At 39.9% G+C, this 18,659-nt stretch overlaps 1 protein-coding gene across 5 annotated transcripts in view; it reads right to left on the bottom strand.

The window, feature by feature from the left end:
- Positions 1 to 1,652: 1,652 nt before the first annotated feature.
- The window catches only part of CPNE4 (copine 4), a 243,293-nt gene continuing 226,286 nt past the window's right edge, over positions 1,653 to 18,659 (bottom strand). For all 5 annotated transcript variants that reach the window (XM_074840046.1, XM_074840048.1, XM_074840047.1 and 2 more), the window contains 4 exons: positions 15,780 to 15,831; positions 11,150 to 11,283; positions 8,720 to 8,956; positions 1,653 to 2,242 (listed from right to left, as the gene is read on the bottom strand). In XM_074840046.1, coding sequence (XP_074696147.1) covers positions 2,111 to 2,242; positions 8,720 to 8,956; positions 11,150 to 11,283; positions 15,780 to 15,831 — 555 coding nt within the window. In that variant the 3' untranslated portion in view covers positions 1,653 to 2,110. The remainder of the gene's footprint in view (positions 2,243 to 8,719; positions 8,957 to 11,149; positions 11,284 to 15,779; positions 15,832 to 18,659) is intronic.

Raw genomic sequence — 18,659 nt, forward strand, 5'->3', positions numbered from 1 at the left:
CATGCCTCTGAGGATCTCAAATCACTTTTCAAATATTAAAGTTCCCCAGCACCATTGTGAGATATTTATGAATACATGGCAGTGACCTTCATTTTATAGATGAGGAATCTGAGGTGCAGAAAAGTTAAACAACTTGGTCAAGATTACAAAATGATACTGAAGGAGAAAGAACATGGAGTCATTGATTTTTCAGTCATGTGCTTTAACAGCTAGAAAATGCTCCTTCTGAGAATAGGGAAGGAAAGAAAAAAGGGGGGAAATATGAATAAGAATCTACAGATGTTGTAGATAAGAATTAAGATGCGTTGGCAGAATGGTGTATGAGATATAAGGGAAAATCACAGTAGTTTCCAGCTGAAATATATCCACAGAGGAAGAGATGTACAGCCTCCTGGGGTAAGCTCTCAAATGAACAGTCAGCCATTAAATGGAAATGTGGATTTGAGATCTATCCATCGGGACATCTTCAAACAATTTATACCTATGACCAAGTAATACTGGCTGCTGTTCAATATCCGATCAGCTGAAGAAATCTTTACTAGCAAGTGTGAATGAATGAGCTGCAGGATATAGATGAAGCAGAACTGAATGTGCTGGGGAGACAACCCCATGCATCTTGGCTATCCCACTGCCTTCATTTTATGGTACAAATTCATCAATCAAAGCTGATCCCATGGAAGTTGCTTGTAAAGGAGAATCAGGGAGCTAGAGTCCAACATTACCAGCAAACTCATTTAAAAATACATACTTCTAAAACAAAACCCCTTGCTCACAGGTGAGATTTTCCAAAATATTCAGCACTAGCCCAAAACAGCTTCTTCTGGAACTAGCAACAAGAATGTTTTCAATTCAGTAGAAGCACAACTTGTCCAAAGCCATGCCCTTTGGACAATCCCACACAAATTAGTTTTAGTAAAATGTTATTCTTAACTTCTAACAAGTCACATCTTTCACTATTGTCTTTTAGCAGATGAAAATGCCAAAATTCAAACACTAAGAATAACAATGATCTAATTTCTTCATTTCTATACATAAATATTGCAATGGAAAGATCAATCCACTGCCAACCTGTTCTTGTGTGTCCTCTTAAAAAAAAAGGTGGCTTGAATATTCTTTTGGTACAAAACCAGTTTTTCTATCACACACAAGTGATCTGTGTGTGCATGAAGTTACAAATCACTGGTTGTCACAAAATCAGGCCATGAAAAATTTCTTTTGGAAACATGTCATGCAAAGTTGGATATTGGGTGTGAGATTAAAAAACACAAATGAAACAAAATAAGAATTCCCAAACATAAGATATTATAAATTTGGGTAGCCAAGATACAACCCGTTCAAAAGCCAGGCAGATCGTTTAAGTAGACATATTTTAAGACATGCAATCCTGATGGGTCATGCCCTCCAAGCCAGATCTGTTTACAGCTATGGTCTGAACACTTCGTAACAGCTGGATGTGTCAGGCTTTTGAAAAACTGCTACTCAGGCCACAGACTGAGTGGGCATGTTCGGGTGCCCATGGTATAACCTGCCAACATTAGAAATGCCCATGCTTCAGGCCAGGTATCTCTTGAAACACTTTATTACCCTTTTCTTGGAATATGGAAGTTGAAAGCAGGCAGCCTTGTGGCAGAGAGAGAAATAAAGACAACAACTGCAAAACTGTGTTGTTTTTATTTTAAACATGCAAAATACAGTTCATGCATCTGCCATTTTGAAAAATTTCTCAGTTCATAGCAGATTAAACCAAAGACATTTTGGCTATCGACTCTCAATAAATATTTCAAAATGCTTTACAGTGTAAAGATAAGAAATTTAGCAAAATTTCAACAAACCTGTATAAAAAACAGATACAGATAACTTTTTATTTCAAGGCGACATGCTGTAATGTAAAGAGTTCACTTTTCTTTTTCTGGATGTTTTTTTCTCATAAAAAGTTTTCAACAATACAACTGCTTAACAGATTTAGGCCTTTAGGCTACACATGCAAAAAAAATGGTTATTTTAGTTAAAAATCACCAAAACGTGCTATTTTTTTGTTTCATTTTTAAGTACAGTAGTTGTAGACAGTAGCATTTTTCTTTTTTAGTTTTGTAAAAGAGTGCAGGCAGGTTCATGGAGCTAGTGTCCTGGAAGACTCGTACTCTGACATACATTTTGGTTTTATCCCTTTGCCATTGTAATAGTCCACGACTTGGTTTGGAACTTCAGCCAAAACGCTTTTTGCTAGAGCAGCTGGGGATGCCTGCAGGAAATGGTAGAAAACACAAGCGTTAACCTGTCTCTCTGCTAGAAGTGCCATGGGCTTTAGAGGCATTGGTGCCATGAGATCAAGGTAGGAAGTGTGGTACAGAAATGGAAGGCAAAAAAGACACAGAGTGAGTGGCACTGTTGTTGGCAACTCATTTTATGAGTCTGTTTGGGCATGTAGCTCTAGCTGCCTGAAAGTACACTAAAGCCAAAGGTGCTCTGCATGTTTTTCAGGACCGTTTGTACTATTTTAAGTTTGGGGTAACTGAACTTCCCTGCACTCTGGGAGAGCACCATATCACCATGAAAAGGGCAGCAAAGACTTTGTTCATCAGTACTCAGCAAGGAACCCTGGAGAGCTACAAGGTGAACATGAATGGACATCACTGTAAAGGGAGGCCTTCATCACCATTCTGCTCTTCAGGATCTGGCATGATATTTTAATGGCTGGGAAAGTCTTTAATTCAATAAAAAATACTTTGTTTTCATTGGAATTAAACCATGGTCATGAGAAAACTTCAAGGGTTTGTGGAGGCTTTAAAGCTCTTCCTGCAACGTATAAATGGTGGGGGTCAAGCAGACTCATGACCCTGAAATGTAGAGATGGATGTAGAGATGGCCACTGGCTTTTGCCCCAGGCAGGGTGGAGGGCTACCTCTCAGCGCAGTGAGAAACCATACCCTCCATCGCCAACACACAGTTGCTGCCTCACACCCTCACAATGTTTCATTTTAAGCAGTGGGGCCTGTGGATGTTTTGTGGGCAACTGTTACCTGCATGTACTGCAGGGATTTTCCTAAGCCCCTGAATTCAGCAGAGACAAAACTGGACTCCTGTTCTCCCATGCAGCCCAATAGCATCCCTTTTGCCCCATGTTTTGGATTTGCTTGTTTCTAAGTATTTGGGCAGAGCTGATTCCATGCACCCCAGAGCCAGTCTGCCCAACCATGTTCCCTCTGAGCCCACCACAAAAATGCAGTAAAAATGCAAATGCTTAAACATTGGTTTGAGAGGTTTAAACTAATGTGTTTATCTCCAGATAGAGTACACGTGGATCACACATTGCACCTCAGACATTGCACAGGAACTCAACCCGTGGCAACATCACATTTCTTCTGCACACCAAGTACTTTTTCCCACGTTAATGAACACTTCCCTCCACACTGTCTGTTATATTGTCAGCCAGGTTTCAGAACTACCATGTCCAAAGTAGTTGTATTGACTGTTTATTGCCCTACTCTATTTCATAGGGTGGGATCCTTATCCTTTCAGAGTGTTAAAATTAGGCTTGCATAGGACGTAAATGGTAAACTATTCATAGGCAAGCTAGTCCAGGGGTGCAGAAAGCCTCTGGGCTATTATAAATTCTAGTATCAGATGTTACAATACTACAAAACAAAGGCAATGCTAGCAAAACCAGAAACAAAACAATTTTTTTATATGCTGGTATTCTGAATCACAAATGTGATTAGTAACGTATAAAATGAACACTATTTCCCTACTGTGACATTTATACCAAAATATTTGTGCAGGCAAAAAAGCCTGGAGCATTTCTGCATGAACAAACTGGCAAAGCAAAGCCCATACTTTGTGTGACAGAGCAGCAACTGTTCTCAGGTGTTGCACAGTAACAGAACCCATTTATTTTAATCCTTCAAAGTGAAATGCATGGTTTTCCACAGTTGCCCTGTTCTTGCCTAAACCTGTTTTCACTGAAATCAGCAGAAAATACCCCTTGGAGTCACGCAAATGGTTGATTTCCATGTTGCTATTGAGAATTACTGGTTTTTAGATCTCCTTCCTAGTGTGCCAAAGGTGTGTATAACTTAGCCTGCCTCTGTGCCATCTTACCAAAAGTACAACCCTACATAAAGGGTAAAAATAAGGAGTGGGGGAAGAGTCCTGGGCCACTGCTGCACACACAAGCCCTAGCAATCAGGAAACTTCACTCTGCTCTATCTTTTAAAATGCTGGGCAGGAGCACTTGCCACCAGCTTCTCTGGATCACATGTAGTCCATGTGTCTGAACATTGGGCCAACATTCATCTCTCTGCATCATCCTCCTGTCACCGCTTCTCTCTCTTCTGAAGCCACATCCATTCTTCCTGGAAGAAGAGTCAGCCCTTCAGAACAGGCTCTGGCGGGGCTCAGACGCACGGCTGAATCACCACCACTTGAGGAGTAAACTGAGCTATGCACTCCTCACCCAGCGTGCATGTGAAGCCTTTCACTGAGGTTTAAGCTAACACATTTACTGTGCCCACAGGCTTGCAGGCAATGTGTGGCCCCACACAGAGTTGCCCTGGGGTAGCTAGCTTGACTCGGTGCTTCAGTCTGAACATGGACAACTGTTGCTTTACAGAGTTTCACCATGCCGGTGATGTCTGTTAGGCCTGGCGATCTTTCTAGCAGGGAGGATCCCAAAAACTCCCCAAAATCCCAAAGGATCCCAGTGATTTCCTGTCTGACGATTTGGGCCAGCTGTACCTTATGTACTTTTGTGGTGGTAAAGCACTCTCACTTCTAAACTAGATGGTGCAAAGCAGCATTTGTATAAGTAAGAATCAGACCCAGTAACTTCTAAGCTAAAACCCAGCCCCAGTTCAGCAGTGCTGTGTAAAGGTTACCTTTGCTGGGTTTTTAACGCAGATGGTACATTAATGTTTTACTGTAACATTTTCTCTTGAAGAGCATCCTAGCAATAAACACCTCAAGATGAATAGTTTTCAACTGATGGCTAATACACAACAATCAGAGCAGCCAGCAGCAGGAAAATAATCCCCTATGATGATAATTGTTATATATTACAAATGACTGTTGACTCAGTTCTATAGTTTCACCATGCTTAATCTTTAATTACAATGCATAGTGCAAAACATTGCTCCTTGCAGTGGTTAAGAGCTGTGCTTTCCACACTCATTTGTGATATATGTGTTATTAAGTCACAGTTGTTAGCCTTTATGATTAAATACAATGCAGAGTGGAATACAATCTACCTGCGGCACCAGATTTGTGCACAGTGAATATACCATGCAACCTAAAGGCAGAGAATTTCAGCTCTTAAAATATAACTGTGAATGGATTGAGACAGGTGATTTTCCTCAACAACATGTCAGTGATTGTGAGCATCACTGTTCTACAGTTTCAGGTGAAAGACACTCACATTGCTGGGGTGGTGATAATTATAGAGAGAAGAAATTCACTTGGGTTCAGGGAAAATAGTTTCCCCTTGTTTGTTATGTTCCCCTGTAGTGAATTGCACATATCACCCACTATACAATGGAACATTTTTTTAAGCAGTAACGGTTACCCTGATTTTATTAAGTCTCTGCAACTACAGGATTTGCCAAGAATCACTACAATTATTAATGTTTTGATAGCTTCAAATATATTCCTTAAAGAGAGAGTCAAAAGGTGAGATGCTTTACTGAAGTAGTCCTGATGCACTACATCATGTAGGTTAAACCCCTATAATAGACCATCTGTCTACACTGAGTCTTGAGCCAGTAAAATGTTGAAGTGGGTATGAGGTTTTAGGTATGTGAATAATTGTAACTGGTTGAAATGTGTTAAATGTCTGTATAAGTGCTGTGCAGGATCAGAACCTTCTCTGAATTCAAACTTATAAAATAGAAGGGACTCACTCTATAGGTTATTTTTACAACTTTGTTTTCCCTCCTTTCAGTTTTCTCACAGGGGCAGCTTTTGGATAGATTATTTTTGATCTCTTTGGATAGATATGAGATTTTGAGTTCCAGGCTGACCTGAGAGTGGAAGTAATGAAAAAAAATATTGTTTCAGTTGACTCCAAATGAATTTTGGTTTACTGTTCCAGCAAAACAAAAAATAGTTGCTCACAAATAAAATTTTCTTCTCTCCTTCCATCAGTAGTAGAGGTTACATGCATTTAGGTGTAAATAAATACTTATCAAAAAAACCTATAAACCTTACAACTTGATTTGTAGTCTTTCTAAAAAGATCCTTCAATTTTTTTTTTTTCTACTTAAGAGTTGAACAACCTAAATATCAAAGGTAAACACAAGGTAAATTGACAAAAGGGATGTGATTTTTAACTAAATACATCTTTTACTTAAAGCTGTCAAATGTAATATGCCGATTTATAGTAATTCTTGTGTTTGATCAGAACTGATCTGACAAAAATCTCCCAAATGCGTTAAATCCACATTCTCTGTGGGGAAAAATAAGTTTAAATCAAAATATCACACTCATTTCTCCCATGAAAAATTATTTCAATGGTTGATGCAAAAGGCATGGTCTTTTGTTTGTGCTGAGGATAAGTAAGCAAGATAGCTGCGAATGTCACTTTGTTCAGAGAGAGATTATTTAGGATATGACAATAAAGAAATTCAACCAGAAGTGGCTATTGTTATGGGCACTCATCCATTACACTGACATTTGCTGAAATGCTGAAAGATCACAATAAACAGACTAAATATCAAGTTGCATAAGATATATTGACTTTTCTGATATAGCAAATATATTACCTATTTCTGTATCTATATTATCTCTGCTACTGAGAGAAAGGGGGAGAAAAATACCACTATTTAACAAGAGCGATAAATTTTTAAGATTGCTGTCCTCTCCCAGTACTGGGGAAGTTTATCTAAAACAGCTAAAAATAATATATGCTTGTTATTTGACCAATGCTAGCAATTAAAATCACAGGTAGACTCACTCACAAGTTAACTGCTCAGAACTGCAACGGTCAGTGTTAATCTATTCAATCAAGGATGATTTCAACTTTGTTACAAAATCACAAAATGAAACTAAAAATAACAAATGCAGCTGGCTTTGCCAGTTCCTTGCAGAAACATGTTTTCCACCAATTGAAAGTAGGTCTAGCACTAGCCCATAAATAACTTTCCTCTCGACACTTTTACAATAGACTACAGTGCAGCACTACACACTTGTGATTATCCGATGAAGGAGAATCACAAGCTATGAGCAGGTCGTGCTCATACTTTGTTTCAGCAGATAGGTGACTCAGTGGCACTGTCAGCATAGAAATGGCAAATCTGCAGCCATTTGGCATGGTGTCACCAGACTAATAGCACAAGCTGAGTTTTACCTCCTATGAGGATGCATTGTTTACATAAAGGTAGAGGGAAAAGAGAAACAAGTTTGTTTCTCTTACTCTCAGTAGAGTTTGTGAAAGTAAGAAGTGCATCTAGATCTAAGACAAATATGGCAACATTGTATTTTGAAGTGAGAAAAAAGAACAGGTCTTGAGAAGAGGGAAGTAAAATAAATGTATTTTGGAAGTAGCAAACAGAAAAAGAAAAATCTCCTGTGGTAACAAAAAGCCTAGAAAAACTTAAGAAATATAAGCACTGCAAACCCACATGCAGATCAAAATCAACCCAGAGTTGAAAACTTCTGTGTGACACACCCAGATCTAAGGATCACTAGCGTATGGGAGTGGATTGGAAAGGGCAATCTCATGAGGAGAATGAGTCAGTTACACCGTGGAGTAAAGAAATTTTCAAATCAAATAGACACCAAGGTGAGCAAAAAGCCAGTCTGGAGAATCACTTGAATGTAACAGAAGGAATGAAAGGAAGGAAGGGAAAGATGAAAAAACAGAGTGAAAGGGATGTGATCAGCATTGCAGAGGAACACAATGGCCATTCCATGCCTCCATATGGAGGAAAAGGGCCCTGAAAAACCTGTCTGTGTGTGGCAAAACTCCTTCTGTGAGCAAATATTGTCTCTACCCAGCTGCTGAAAAAGTCCCTGGGACAGATACTGCAATGTAGAGCAGGTGACTGAGAAGAAAAAGTACATGGCTAAGGCATTATTTCAAATTTGGCAATTTAATGCTGGGTCTGTCCCTTCCTCTGCTACAGTGTCTCCTACACCACGCTGGACTCAGACAGGAACAGCTGGCTGAGGGCACAGGGAAGGTCTTAATAACACCACTGTCTTGGTTGTGTCCTTGTACAGAAGTTGGGGAAAGGGTTTGTAGGCAACCAGGACACTGTGGGTGGATAGTCCTGCCTTTGAGAACTTAGGGACCTAAATTTCAATACGGAAACAGCCTCCTGGGGAACACTGTGAGTACACATTCACAGACACTTCAGCTGCCTGTGGAAATGAAGGGATGGAAAGCAAAATACAGTAGTCCTAGGGGAACAGATGCAAAGAGAATGGAAGAGAGACACCAGGAAAAATAAGTCAGGGAGGGCAACCAAACTAAAATCGGAGAAAGTGGCAGTAAGTACTGGCACCACAAGAAGCACATGGATTCTGCCCCAGCTCTTCATTCCCCACCCTCACCATCTCACTAATGGAGCACGTTTCATTCTGTATTCCTTTTGTTCTCCATTTCTGACCCAAAACCACCATATACTTACTAAACACTCCATGCCCATCCAAAGTCAGGCCCAGCCCCAGTTCACTATATGTTATATACATACACCCTTCTGCAGAATGGATGGAAAAGTCAGCTTACATGTTTGAAGTTCCTAAATGGCACAAACTGGACAATGTCTCGAAGCACAGGCTCGCCCTTGGGAGACCTCAGGATCCCGTCATCACCATCCAGCATCTGCATGTCACTAAAATCGGCATTCCCCACCCCGACGATGATGACTGACATGGGAAGGTGAGAGGCATGGACAATGGCCTCTCTGGTGTCAGCCATGTCTGTGATGACGCCATCCGTCAGAATCAGCAAGATGAAATATTGCTGAAGTTGTTGGACAAGAAGTGAAAAATTATATCATTAGTTAATCTTCCAAAGCTGCTTGCCCTTTTCCAGTATAAAAGTGTGTCTGGTAACTCACACATGGACTTTTTTAAATAGAAAAGAGTCCTTACAGTGACTCAAAGGTTAAGTGCATTTCCCATACAAACTTCCTCAGCTACTCATTTCTCCTCTTCTGGAGTTTAGCTCTAGTTCAGGTAATTTTTGGGAGCTGGAGGGAGCCAAGGAACGCACAGTCTAGAAAAGGGGGTTTCTAGCTGCTAGGGCTGGGAGAGTCAGGGCTTTGGCTGGGAATTCTGGAATAGTCCTGAGATCCTCACTAGCCCTATTTTCCATCTGCTGCACAGTCACTTCTGTTGACAGTTTCTGATTACATTTTTTCCCCTTTGGGAACCAGTGGGAGGCAGAGAGGAATGGGGTATTGAAGCGTTACAAGCCTGTAGCAGAGCTGTCATGGAGGTTAAGACAGCACTTTGCAGAGGAGCTTTGCTAACAGGCAAGTGGGATGGGTGCAGCCGTCTGCAAACTGGAGGGTGACCCCACTGCTGCCTGTGGGAGAAGCACCACACCACGGCAGGTCTACTGCATTCTGCAGAGTAATGGGGTCCCTGAGGAGAGCAAGGGCATGTGCAGAGAGGAATATATCCATCTTCAAAGACCTGATACAGAGCCCTGAAGAGAGGTTTTCTCATTCTCTAAAGGAGAGCCAGCAATTTTGTACGCTTGTCATTTCGTTCCCCAAACTCCAAAGCCAACTGAACTGGGGTCATGAGCTATAACATATCTTCATTTGGTAGTGGGGAAGACTGACTCTCACTTGGATCCTTTATGAATTGTTAGGCAGGCAGCTGGAGTCATTTAACAAACGTGCATTAATAGGAAAAATGAACAGGTCATAGAATTTTGTCATTCTTCATAAGCAATATCAACACACTAAACATCATTAAAGTTTATGTATACACAGCTATATAAACTCAAAATATTCTGCTCATCACCTGCTGACATGAATAAAACAAAACATGCAGGGAGAAAACTTTATCTTGAAAACTCATGCTATAAATTAATTTGTTTTTCACACAGAAAGAGGGGAAGCTTCGGTTTAGAAGAATGAAGCAACTTATTCAATATGACATACTAGTTCAGAGGCAGCACTGGGAACAGAGTGAGACACCTCAGGATTAGGTGGGTATGAAAATTCAAACATAGCAATTCCCCATTTTAGGGGTGGACCCTAAATAGTATCGAGATCCTGGAAACAGCAGTGGAGTGACAATCACAAGCCCAGACTCATGAACAGAAATGCTTGGGAACTGCTGCCTTAATAGGACTTAAAAAAAGGCTCAGCACATGAAGAAAGCTTAGAGAAAGTTCTAGGCCTGGTAGTGAGATGCATGCCAATGTACAGCTCTATTCTGTTCCTATACATAGGCATTTTTATTGCTGTAGTGTACAAGTTCTCTCTTACATCCTTTACTCCCACAGCACTAGGAGCACTCACATATTCTCTCCAGTTCTCTCATTCTCCCTTTCTCTCATTCTATCTGGAAGGCAGGAGAAAAATAAGCCTAATGTATTTCAAAGATGTACATTTAGAACATGATCTCTGCTTAAGTCTTTTAGCCAAAGAAATCCGCCATGGGTTTGGTATCAGATGCAGGCTAACAGACGTGTCTCCTGATTTCTAAAATGCGCATGATAATCCATGTCAGTAATAGCAAATTGAAAACTGTATCACTACAGTTTTCAAAGGAATGGTTAGAAAATGCCCTAGTTGAACAAAGAAGTTTTAGTATAGCCTCTGCAAGAGACTTGAAATTGGGTAGTCTGTGTAGGGAATCATTTGAACTCATGTTCTTCATGATCAACACTTTTAGGGCTGGCCCTTAAATTTTTATAACCTTAGTGGTGCCATTTATGTTTCCACAGTGAAGAACTGAGTGTGTTACAGTAACACAGCTCTAAAAGCAGGAAACAGAACAGTGGGGGAAGAGTTTAAAGTTGTGACTATCGAAGCTATAAAGACTAGATACACTGCTCCAGCTGACAGAGACTTAAGCTGCCTTCTGTGAAGGCAGTTAGTGAAAACTGTGAAGGCATGATTCACATACATGAAAAGGCCTTGTTTTGATGGCCTACAGGAGAAGAAAAAAGCCAAACACAGCATCGTGCCCTTACCGAGGCCTCCTTGGTGTTGGTCTCCTCTGATGCCGATTTTGCCACCTTCTGGATGATGGGAGCGATGTTTGTTGGCCCATACAGCTGCAGCTTGGGAAGGCAGCTCTGATAAGCCTCCACAACACCTTGTATTCCTGGCATGAAAAGCCCACATAAAAGGCAAATAAATGTGGAGCGCATCACTAATATCATGCTTGTTTAAAATGTAAATAAAAGGCAGGTTCTTAATGAATAAATTCAAAATATCACACGATTAGCAAGGACTAACAACTTCAGATTATTTCCGAGAAGCTCTCTCTAGCTGCCTTGAATCTAGTTTTGTAATATATAACTCATGATACCATGCTTCTCCTTCCCAGCGTTTTTTTTATGTCTATTTTGCAGATATCAGCTTGCAATGCCATAGCTTCCATTCTTCTCAGTTCAAGGTGTAAGTGATCACTTCCTGATCACCAGCTAAGATTCATGCTAAAAGGGCAGACACAAATTAAAAACACTTCAACACTTCTCTCTCCTCCTCTTCAGATAAATATTTATTTACCAACAAATTTGCCCTTTGTACTTACAAACCAGAGCAGCCAAGGAATTCAAACATCTTTTCAAACACCTGACTTCCCTGTGCTAAGAAAATAATTTTTCAGGGTGAATTTGCATAATTGCTCTCAGGCTGAATTTGACTATGACCAAAAGCTATGAAATCTTGGGAGAAACAGCAGGATGCATTGCAGTCTACAGAAAAATGAGCTTTAGTCAAGAAGTTTTGACGGAGAACTAGCTATTTTTGGCTTTTTCATTTCAAGATATATAGCCAGACCAGCGAGAACAGACTTCTGCTGACACACTTGACAGATCACAGAATGAAAATTGGTGTTTTCAATCATTGAGAAGAAGGTTTTCTTGAAGTGATGCACGTTAGCCTCCACATTCAGAACTCCCAGCTTACCAGACCTAAAGGATTAGAGGTCTAAAGTTGGAAAGAAAGTGATAGACTGAAGAGCTTTGTAAAGGATGCTGAAGAATGAAATGGCTTCAGTAAGACCTTAAGCCAGTTTCAGTTTGCACTGAGACTAGCTCACTCATGAGATTTTACTCAACCATATTTACAGGATATATGGGTGCAGACTGCTTACTGACAGATCACAGGGAGTTGTAATTGCTTCACAATGATACACCTGAACCTCCTATGAAAAAAATTGTGAAAAACACAGTATTCTCTCTTTATGCATAGCTACAAACATATTTTTCCATTGCAGTGCTCACAGACAAAAGAACACGCTCCAATTATAGCTATGATTGGCTAAAATGTAAAGTAATGTTACAAAATTTCCCTCGGTAATTCTAGTGACTAAATTACATATTGCAAAACTGACCTTTTGTTAACTCCCGATTTTAAACCTGCTAAGGATTTCATTACCTATACTTACTGATCTTGCATGAAGGCCTCATAAATCTTCCCTATGATGACAAGATACACTGTAGTTTTTTTTCTTATGCATTAAAATAGTGTAAGATAAACTTTACTCCCTGCATTCCACACAGATTTAGCGTGGTTCATGTCAGAAAGCTGCTTTCGTCTTAGAAAGAAACATGTTCTAGAAATATAATTTCTTTTTTGCTATCTTAGATTAATATCTTTTAGAAATATCTACTGTCCTTACATATCCAAATCCAACAGGAATTTGAGTAGCTTACTTTGTAGCTCACTTTTATTGGATTCCTTTATTTTAGGGACAGGCAATGTGCATTTTTCTTCACAATTCAACTCTTTACATTTTTAATTGGAATCCACTTTCATGGATAGCTCTTTCATAGCTCTGATGAAATACAGGGTATGCATATATATATGGGTTTAAGATGCATGTAAAATGCATGTGTAGAAGCATCATTCAGATTAGAGGTTGTCACTTTCTTCCTCAGATAATAAAGACTAAATATTAAGTATAAGACTATAAATATACTATAAATACACTAAATATAAGGCTGCAAGTACTAAAATTTTCAAGAATGGGAATACTAACAGGGAAGGAAAGGTGAGGATATCTGTATTTTATGAATACCAGTGATCTTCATATCAATACATAGTCCTTATTTAATGTAGAGTGATGCTTCACAGTACCTTGTGCCAGCGAAGGCTCACTACTTCCACAAAGGTGTTTCTTTCCTCAAAAACAAATTAGACACATACTTTTTATATTGGATCCAACCTCTGTTTCTTGGCTTAAAGCAAGATACTCTTCAGCAATTTTCCTTTGTTTTCTGGCAAGTATGCTAAATATTACAAGGAAAGATAGTGTGGTCACTAAGCACTTTATCTCTCTCTCACTCTTGCATCCTCTCGCCACATGACATGCTGGTGTTACTGCTATCTGAGTCACCTAATACAGTGAGAGCATCTAGAAAACATCACAGAACAATTGGTAGTAGGAACTAATCAAGCATCCATGACAGGCAGGTGATGAACAAGCTGCAGCAGATGATTAAACAACATGTTTTCTGTTCTTTCTCCTTTTCTTGTTTTCACCCATGTATATAATTTTAAAAGGTATCATTTAGGACGAAGAAGTGTTTTCTGTATCTTGTAGATGCATGTGCAAATGCTGCAAAATGTATTCCCTGGCATTCTTTCATGCTGCAACCATCTTTTTATGTCTTCTTAGCTCTAAAACTCCATTTAGGTGATGTGTTAACTTATCAGATAACTGAGTCTTATGCAAAGAACTGAAGAAAGTTTAAATACATAAAAAATATAAAGTGATATAAACCAAGGCAAGGCTCATAGAGCAGCTCCTTCCTTTTTTTTTTAACCTCCTCGTTTCCATTGTTACATTTTATTTTGCATACATAGTATGGTCTGGATAGTAAGTTCCTTACTTGCAGAGGGTTTGTCTGTCTAACCTCTGACCTGCTGCTGGCACTACATAGATGTGACAGTCTTTTCAATCGATATAAATCATTATATAACAATGTCAGTGTGATAAAAGAATTAGCCTTGACTCAAAAGAGGCAGCAAAGGAGGAATAAAAAATGTGTTCTTTGTATGGACTGCTAGGGTTTTTTTCTGAGGTACGCAGAAGGTCACAAATGTCCTGCATTTAGACTGGGAAACAAAGCTATATTTGAACACTACATGAATAAATATGCTATCACCTAATGCTGACCATTGTTAACTGAAATGTTTTAAATGGATCAGGCCCCGTGTAGATGCCAATGTGTCTGTGTTCAGAAGCAGGCAGCTAACACATTTTAAAATATGATGGTCCAGAGAAAATTCTGAGGTCTGTTTTGCTTCCCCACCTCATCCCCACACCCTCAGTGTGACTAAAATCTCAATTTCAAGCTGGCTTACAAGCTTACAGGCACTTCTAGATACATACATGTAATTTCTGCTTCTTCTAACTCCTTAAAAGCAACATAAAAAGCTGTGTGAACACATCAAACAGCTGTGGGACTTATGCCCAATTATATTTCAAGCATATGACCTGCAGAGGCTGGGGCAGTCCAACAATCCAAGCGCACCAACAAAGCAGAAATGCCCACTGAACTGAAAACAGAGGTCTTGCATTTAAGATGCATGAACTCTGATTTTTTTTAATGTCTCTTTCCCTTGAATTGCTTGTCCTCTCTTCTTTTCCTCACTTCATTTCTTGGCTTCTTAATTCTCATCCTGAACATATTCTGCTGACCATGCCTGAAAGAAAGCCAGTAGTAAGTCTGAGAAGGGCTGAAAGGAGCAGCTAGAGCATTTTGAAACACCCATTTCAGTGTTTGGATGGTAGCAGAAGGATAAGGGAGAATAACAACCTATGGATTTTAGACAAGCAATGATCACCTGACCAAGACCCTCAACTAAGTGTTAGTCTGGGATTACTTGTTAGACTGTTTACAGTTTATTGTCCTGTTATTCTCTTTTATAAGATGTGTGAATTGTGGCAGGACATTCTAGAGAGACAGCATCAGTCACTGCAGAACTCACTTACAAATACAAGACATACAGCAACATCTGCTACATGAATCTGGCCTCTGACTACAGAGGATTAGTGATTGTTGCTAGAATATGCCAATACCTTACACTGTTAAAACACCCTCCTGCTGCATTTGCTGTCACGAAAGTATGCTTCCTTCTACCACAGTAGACCTCAGCTGCTACCCTGACTGTTTGGTGCTGGACATTGCTGGTCTGACTTGCAGCAGGCTACTGTTGCTGTAGGTTTGGCCAAAGAACTGACTCTAAACCAAGGGTGTCTTTGATCACATAGGTTCACAACCCGCTTTTGCACGTCCTGCCCTTCTTAGCTGCACAACCTATGATGTTGATGTAGCTGAAGATCTGGAACAAATCTAGAAGACATGGCTTTAGTTTTCAGAAATGCTAAAGATTTGGGGAAGTGCAAGTGCTGAATGTCCAACATGGTGTACTTTCAAAGGCACCTATTTTTCAGGAAATTAATGTGTGGCACTTTCTAAGGTTTCTAAAGCTAAGCCAGATGGCTTGGAGTCTGCCAGGTTTTGAAAATCCTGGCTGTTTTCTTTAAAAAACACTTTGCATAATACTCAGGGGTTACAATAAAAAAATGCAAGCACATTCTGCACACAGTAAAAATATGGCAGTCTGTCCTAATGTGAGTGTTACCTGCACATTCTGGGTTGTCTTCGTTGAAATTGATTGCAAAATCATGGGAGACCTGCAGATAAATGGAAAGAAGAGAAAAAGACTGTAGTCAGAAAAATTATTCCAAGAGGACTTGCGGTTAAACACCCTTTACATTCTTTCTGTGTTAAACCAGAGATCTTTCAAGCTTTCAGCCATTGAACGTGAAATACAGTCCCAGCTGGAACTCCCCGCAGAAACAAAGGAACAAAACTGGAATCAAACTTGTCAACAACAACAACAAAATGAATAAAAAAATAACACAAAGAAAAAACATCCAAGAGCAATCACATAAATATGGTGTCAGGATTGGGCTATCTATGTCAGGCACAGAAGAGGGATCTATTGCTGAGGAGATTTAAATACCAGCCCTCCCTAGCTCAGCATCTCAGATTGCAGGAGAGAGAAAGCAGGCTGTGATACTCAGCCCCCTTCTGAAACCTGCACTCACTTGAGTGAACAGTTCCTCATTTGAAGGCCATGGGAGTATTGGGAAAATAACTGATTCTCCAAAGAGATCAAGGAAGGCACCCAGACCCACTGTGAAATAATAATGTAAGAAAGGTTTAATTACATAATCTTACATTACATAATAATGTAAGATGGTTAAGAAGTTAGATTAGGCTGGGGGGAAATTAATAAGAAAAACATTGAAGACTTGTTTTTCCTTAAATTTAGTGAATATCCCAGTCTCTCTCTCTCAAAATCTGTCTGTAATAAAATACTAGAGAACCATTTTCTAAGAGAAATAACTGTCAATACAAAAAAGTTGCTGATTTTCTAATAAACAATGTATTGTATCTTTAGTGGCTTGGGAAAATAATACAAGACAATGCACAAACAATGCAAGGCAATGTAAGTCTCAGGTTCCAGGCTTCCTCTAGCTGTCTGTCACTTAGAGATCTGCACCCACAGCACAAATCTGTTGGGACTGAAACTTTCCCCAGATGCTCTTTTCTGGTTTTAAGGTTTGTTGTTGCCTGCATTTTTTTCCAGATTCCTTTTTGCTCCTTTCTTTGATCACTGAGAAGGCTTGATTCCGTTTAATCTCTTCAGCTCTGAAGCTCAGTCTCTTAATTCTCCTGCTTGTCTTAAATGAAGCCCAACTTTTGTCTTGCAATGCACAATGTATATGTTTGTTTGTTTGTTTGCAAAAACTGGGTATGGCTGAGAGTTAAGCAGGCAATTTGCATAATTTAAAGTTGAACTCAGGTATATCATCCCAGAATCATGAGGACATTTATATAGCTAACTCCAGTTACACACATTTGAGACTTTACAGATCTCCGTAGGACCTTCAGAAGTGCCAACAGTCCTAGTCATATGGAAAGCAACCTGTTTGCTCCCTGTACAATTGAACCTGGATTATTTGCAGAAATCGATTTATTTGTTGGATGTCACTGTTTTATTTGCTAGTTTAGATGACTTCACAGCACAGTACGGAAATTGGTCTATGACTATTAGACCCATAGATCAAATATGTGATTAGAGAAGTTTCTGTAAATGCAAAGTGGTATAAGCTGGTTAATTACTGCCCAAGAGATCTTCTCATAGAGAAATTGGATTTCCCCATTATACCCGGCCTTGCTCACCACAGTGATGCCTACCATTACTTATTAAGAGGTTAAATAAAGCCGGACTTCTACCATGATGGGAAAGCAATCAAGCAAAAACTCACTGAAGAGTCTGCAGTTACCTCAGTCCAGTCAGGAATTAGGTATGTCTACACCAAGCATCAGTTGCCTCTTACAGAGGGTTTTACGTGGGCCATTCAGACTACCCTACTTGGCCATGGAAGGTAATGCAGAAAGTCACGACCTATGTTCCTTGCTGGGCAAGCAGAGAAGAGCCGGTCTGTCAGATGTGCTTCAGAGATGTTCCAGAGCCCTTCTACCTGGCTGTTCTATATGTCTCTTGGCACACTTTGCCCAGCTGGTATCTGCCAGCCTCATGACCAGCTGCAGGCCAAAGGTAATTGCAGCTGTCAAGAACAGTTATGTGAGTCTTCACTCATTGATGTTTTTTTTGTCATTCAATAGCCTTTCGTCTTCCTTTAGGCTTTCTGTATTTTGTATTAACTGCATCTTAAGAGTAAGAAGGATGGCGATGCATGTTTACGTATTGCAGGCTGATTCGTCCTACACTGTGACTCTTCAGTGATTTTATTTCTTTATTTCAAATGCATTTCAAATTACAGGTAAAGGAGTATCACGATTGTTTTCCAGAGCTGTGAATACAGTATTTTAGTCTCACATGCAAGCATGGGTTGGATGCTTTTGTTGCTATACCTCTTTCAGGATCACACTATGCAAACAATTTGTCTGGTTCAGAGCTATCACATCCAGGCTATTATTTAAGAAAAATATGGACAACGGTTCAGGCCAATAAACAAAGCCTGAGTCTAGTAAGTGTGTACAATGATCCAAAAAAATAATACTGTCTGATCAACAGCTGCTATCCTCTCAAAGCAAGTGGCCCTTATACACTGTCATTCTGACTCACCAAGAACAGTGTTAAAATGTATCCTGAAGGCAGGACAGGAAACACAACGAATGTGCAGAAGTACTGGGTTGTTTCCTATGCTCTCCGAACAATATATCACAATTTAAACAAGATTTAAGTAAAATGTGAAGGAGAGAAGTTCTTTGAGCAGCTTGGTGATGGTTCACAAACAGGAGATCATCACCCAAGGCAAGCCAACAGCAGGTATTTTTAAAGCAGAGTTTCTCCAGATGCTCAGAACTCAGGTAAGTAAAACCAGCTGAGCTTCAACCTGCCCCTGTGCTGTCTCCACTATGGTGGCCAGAATTCAAGAGGGTCCAAACCAGCAGAGACTTCAGGCACATGACATGTACTGAAGGC

The sequence above is a fragment of the Strix aluco genome, chromosome 1 (assembly GCF_031877795.1).
Source record: "Strix aluco isolate bStrAlu1 chromosome 1, bStrAlu1.hap1, whole genome shotgun sequence".
Lineage (NCBI taxonomy): Eukaryota > Metazoa > Chordata > Aves > Strigiformes > Strigidae > Strix > Strix aluco.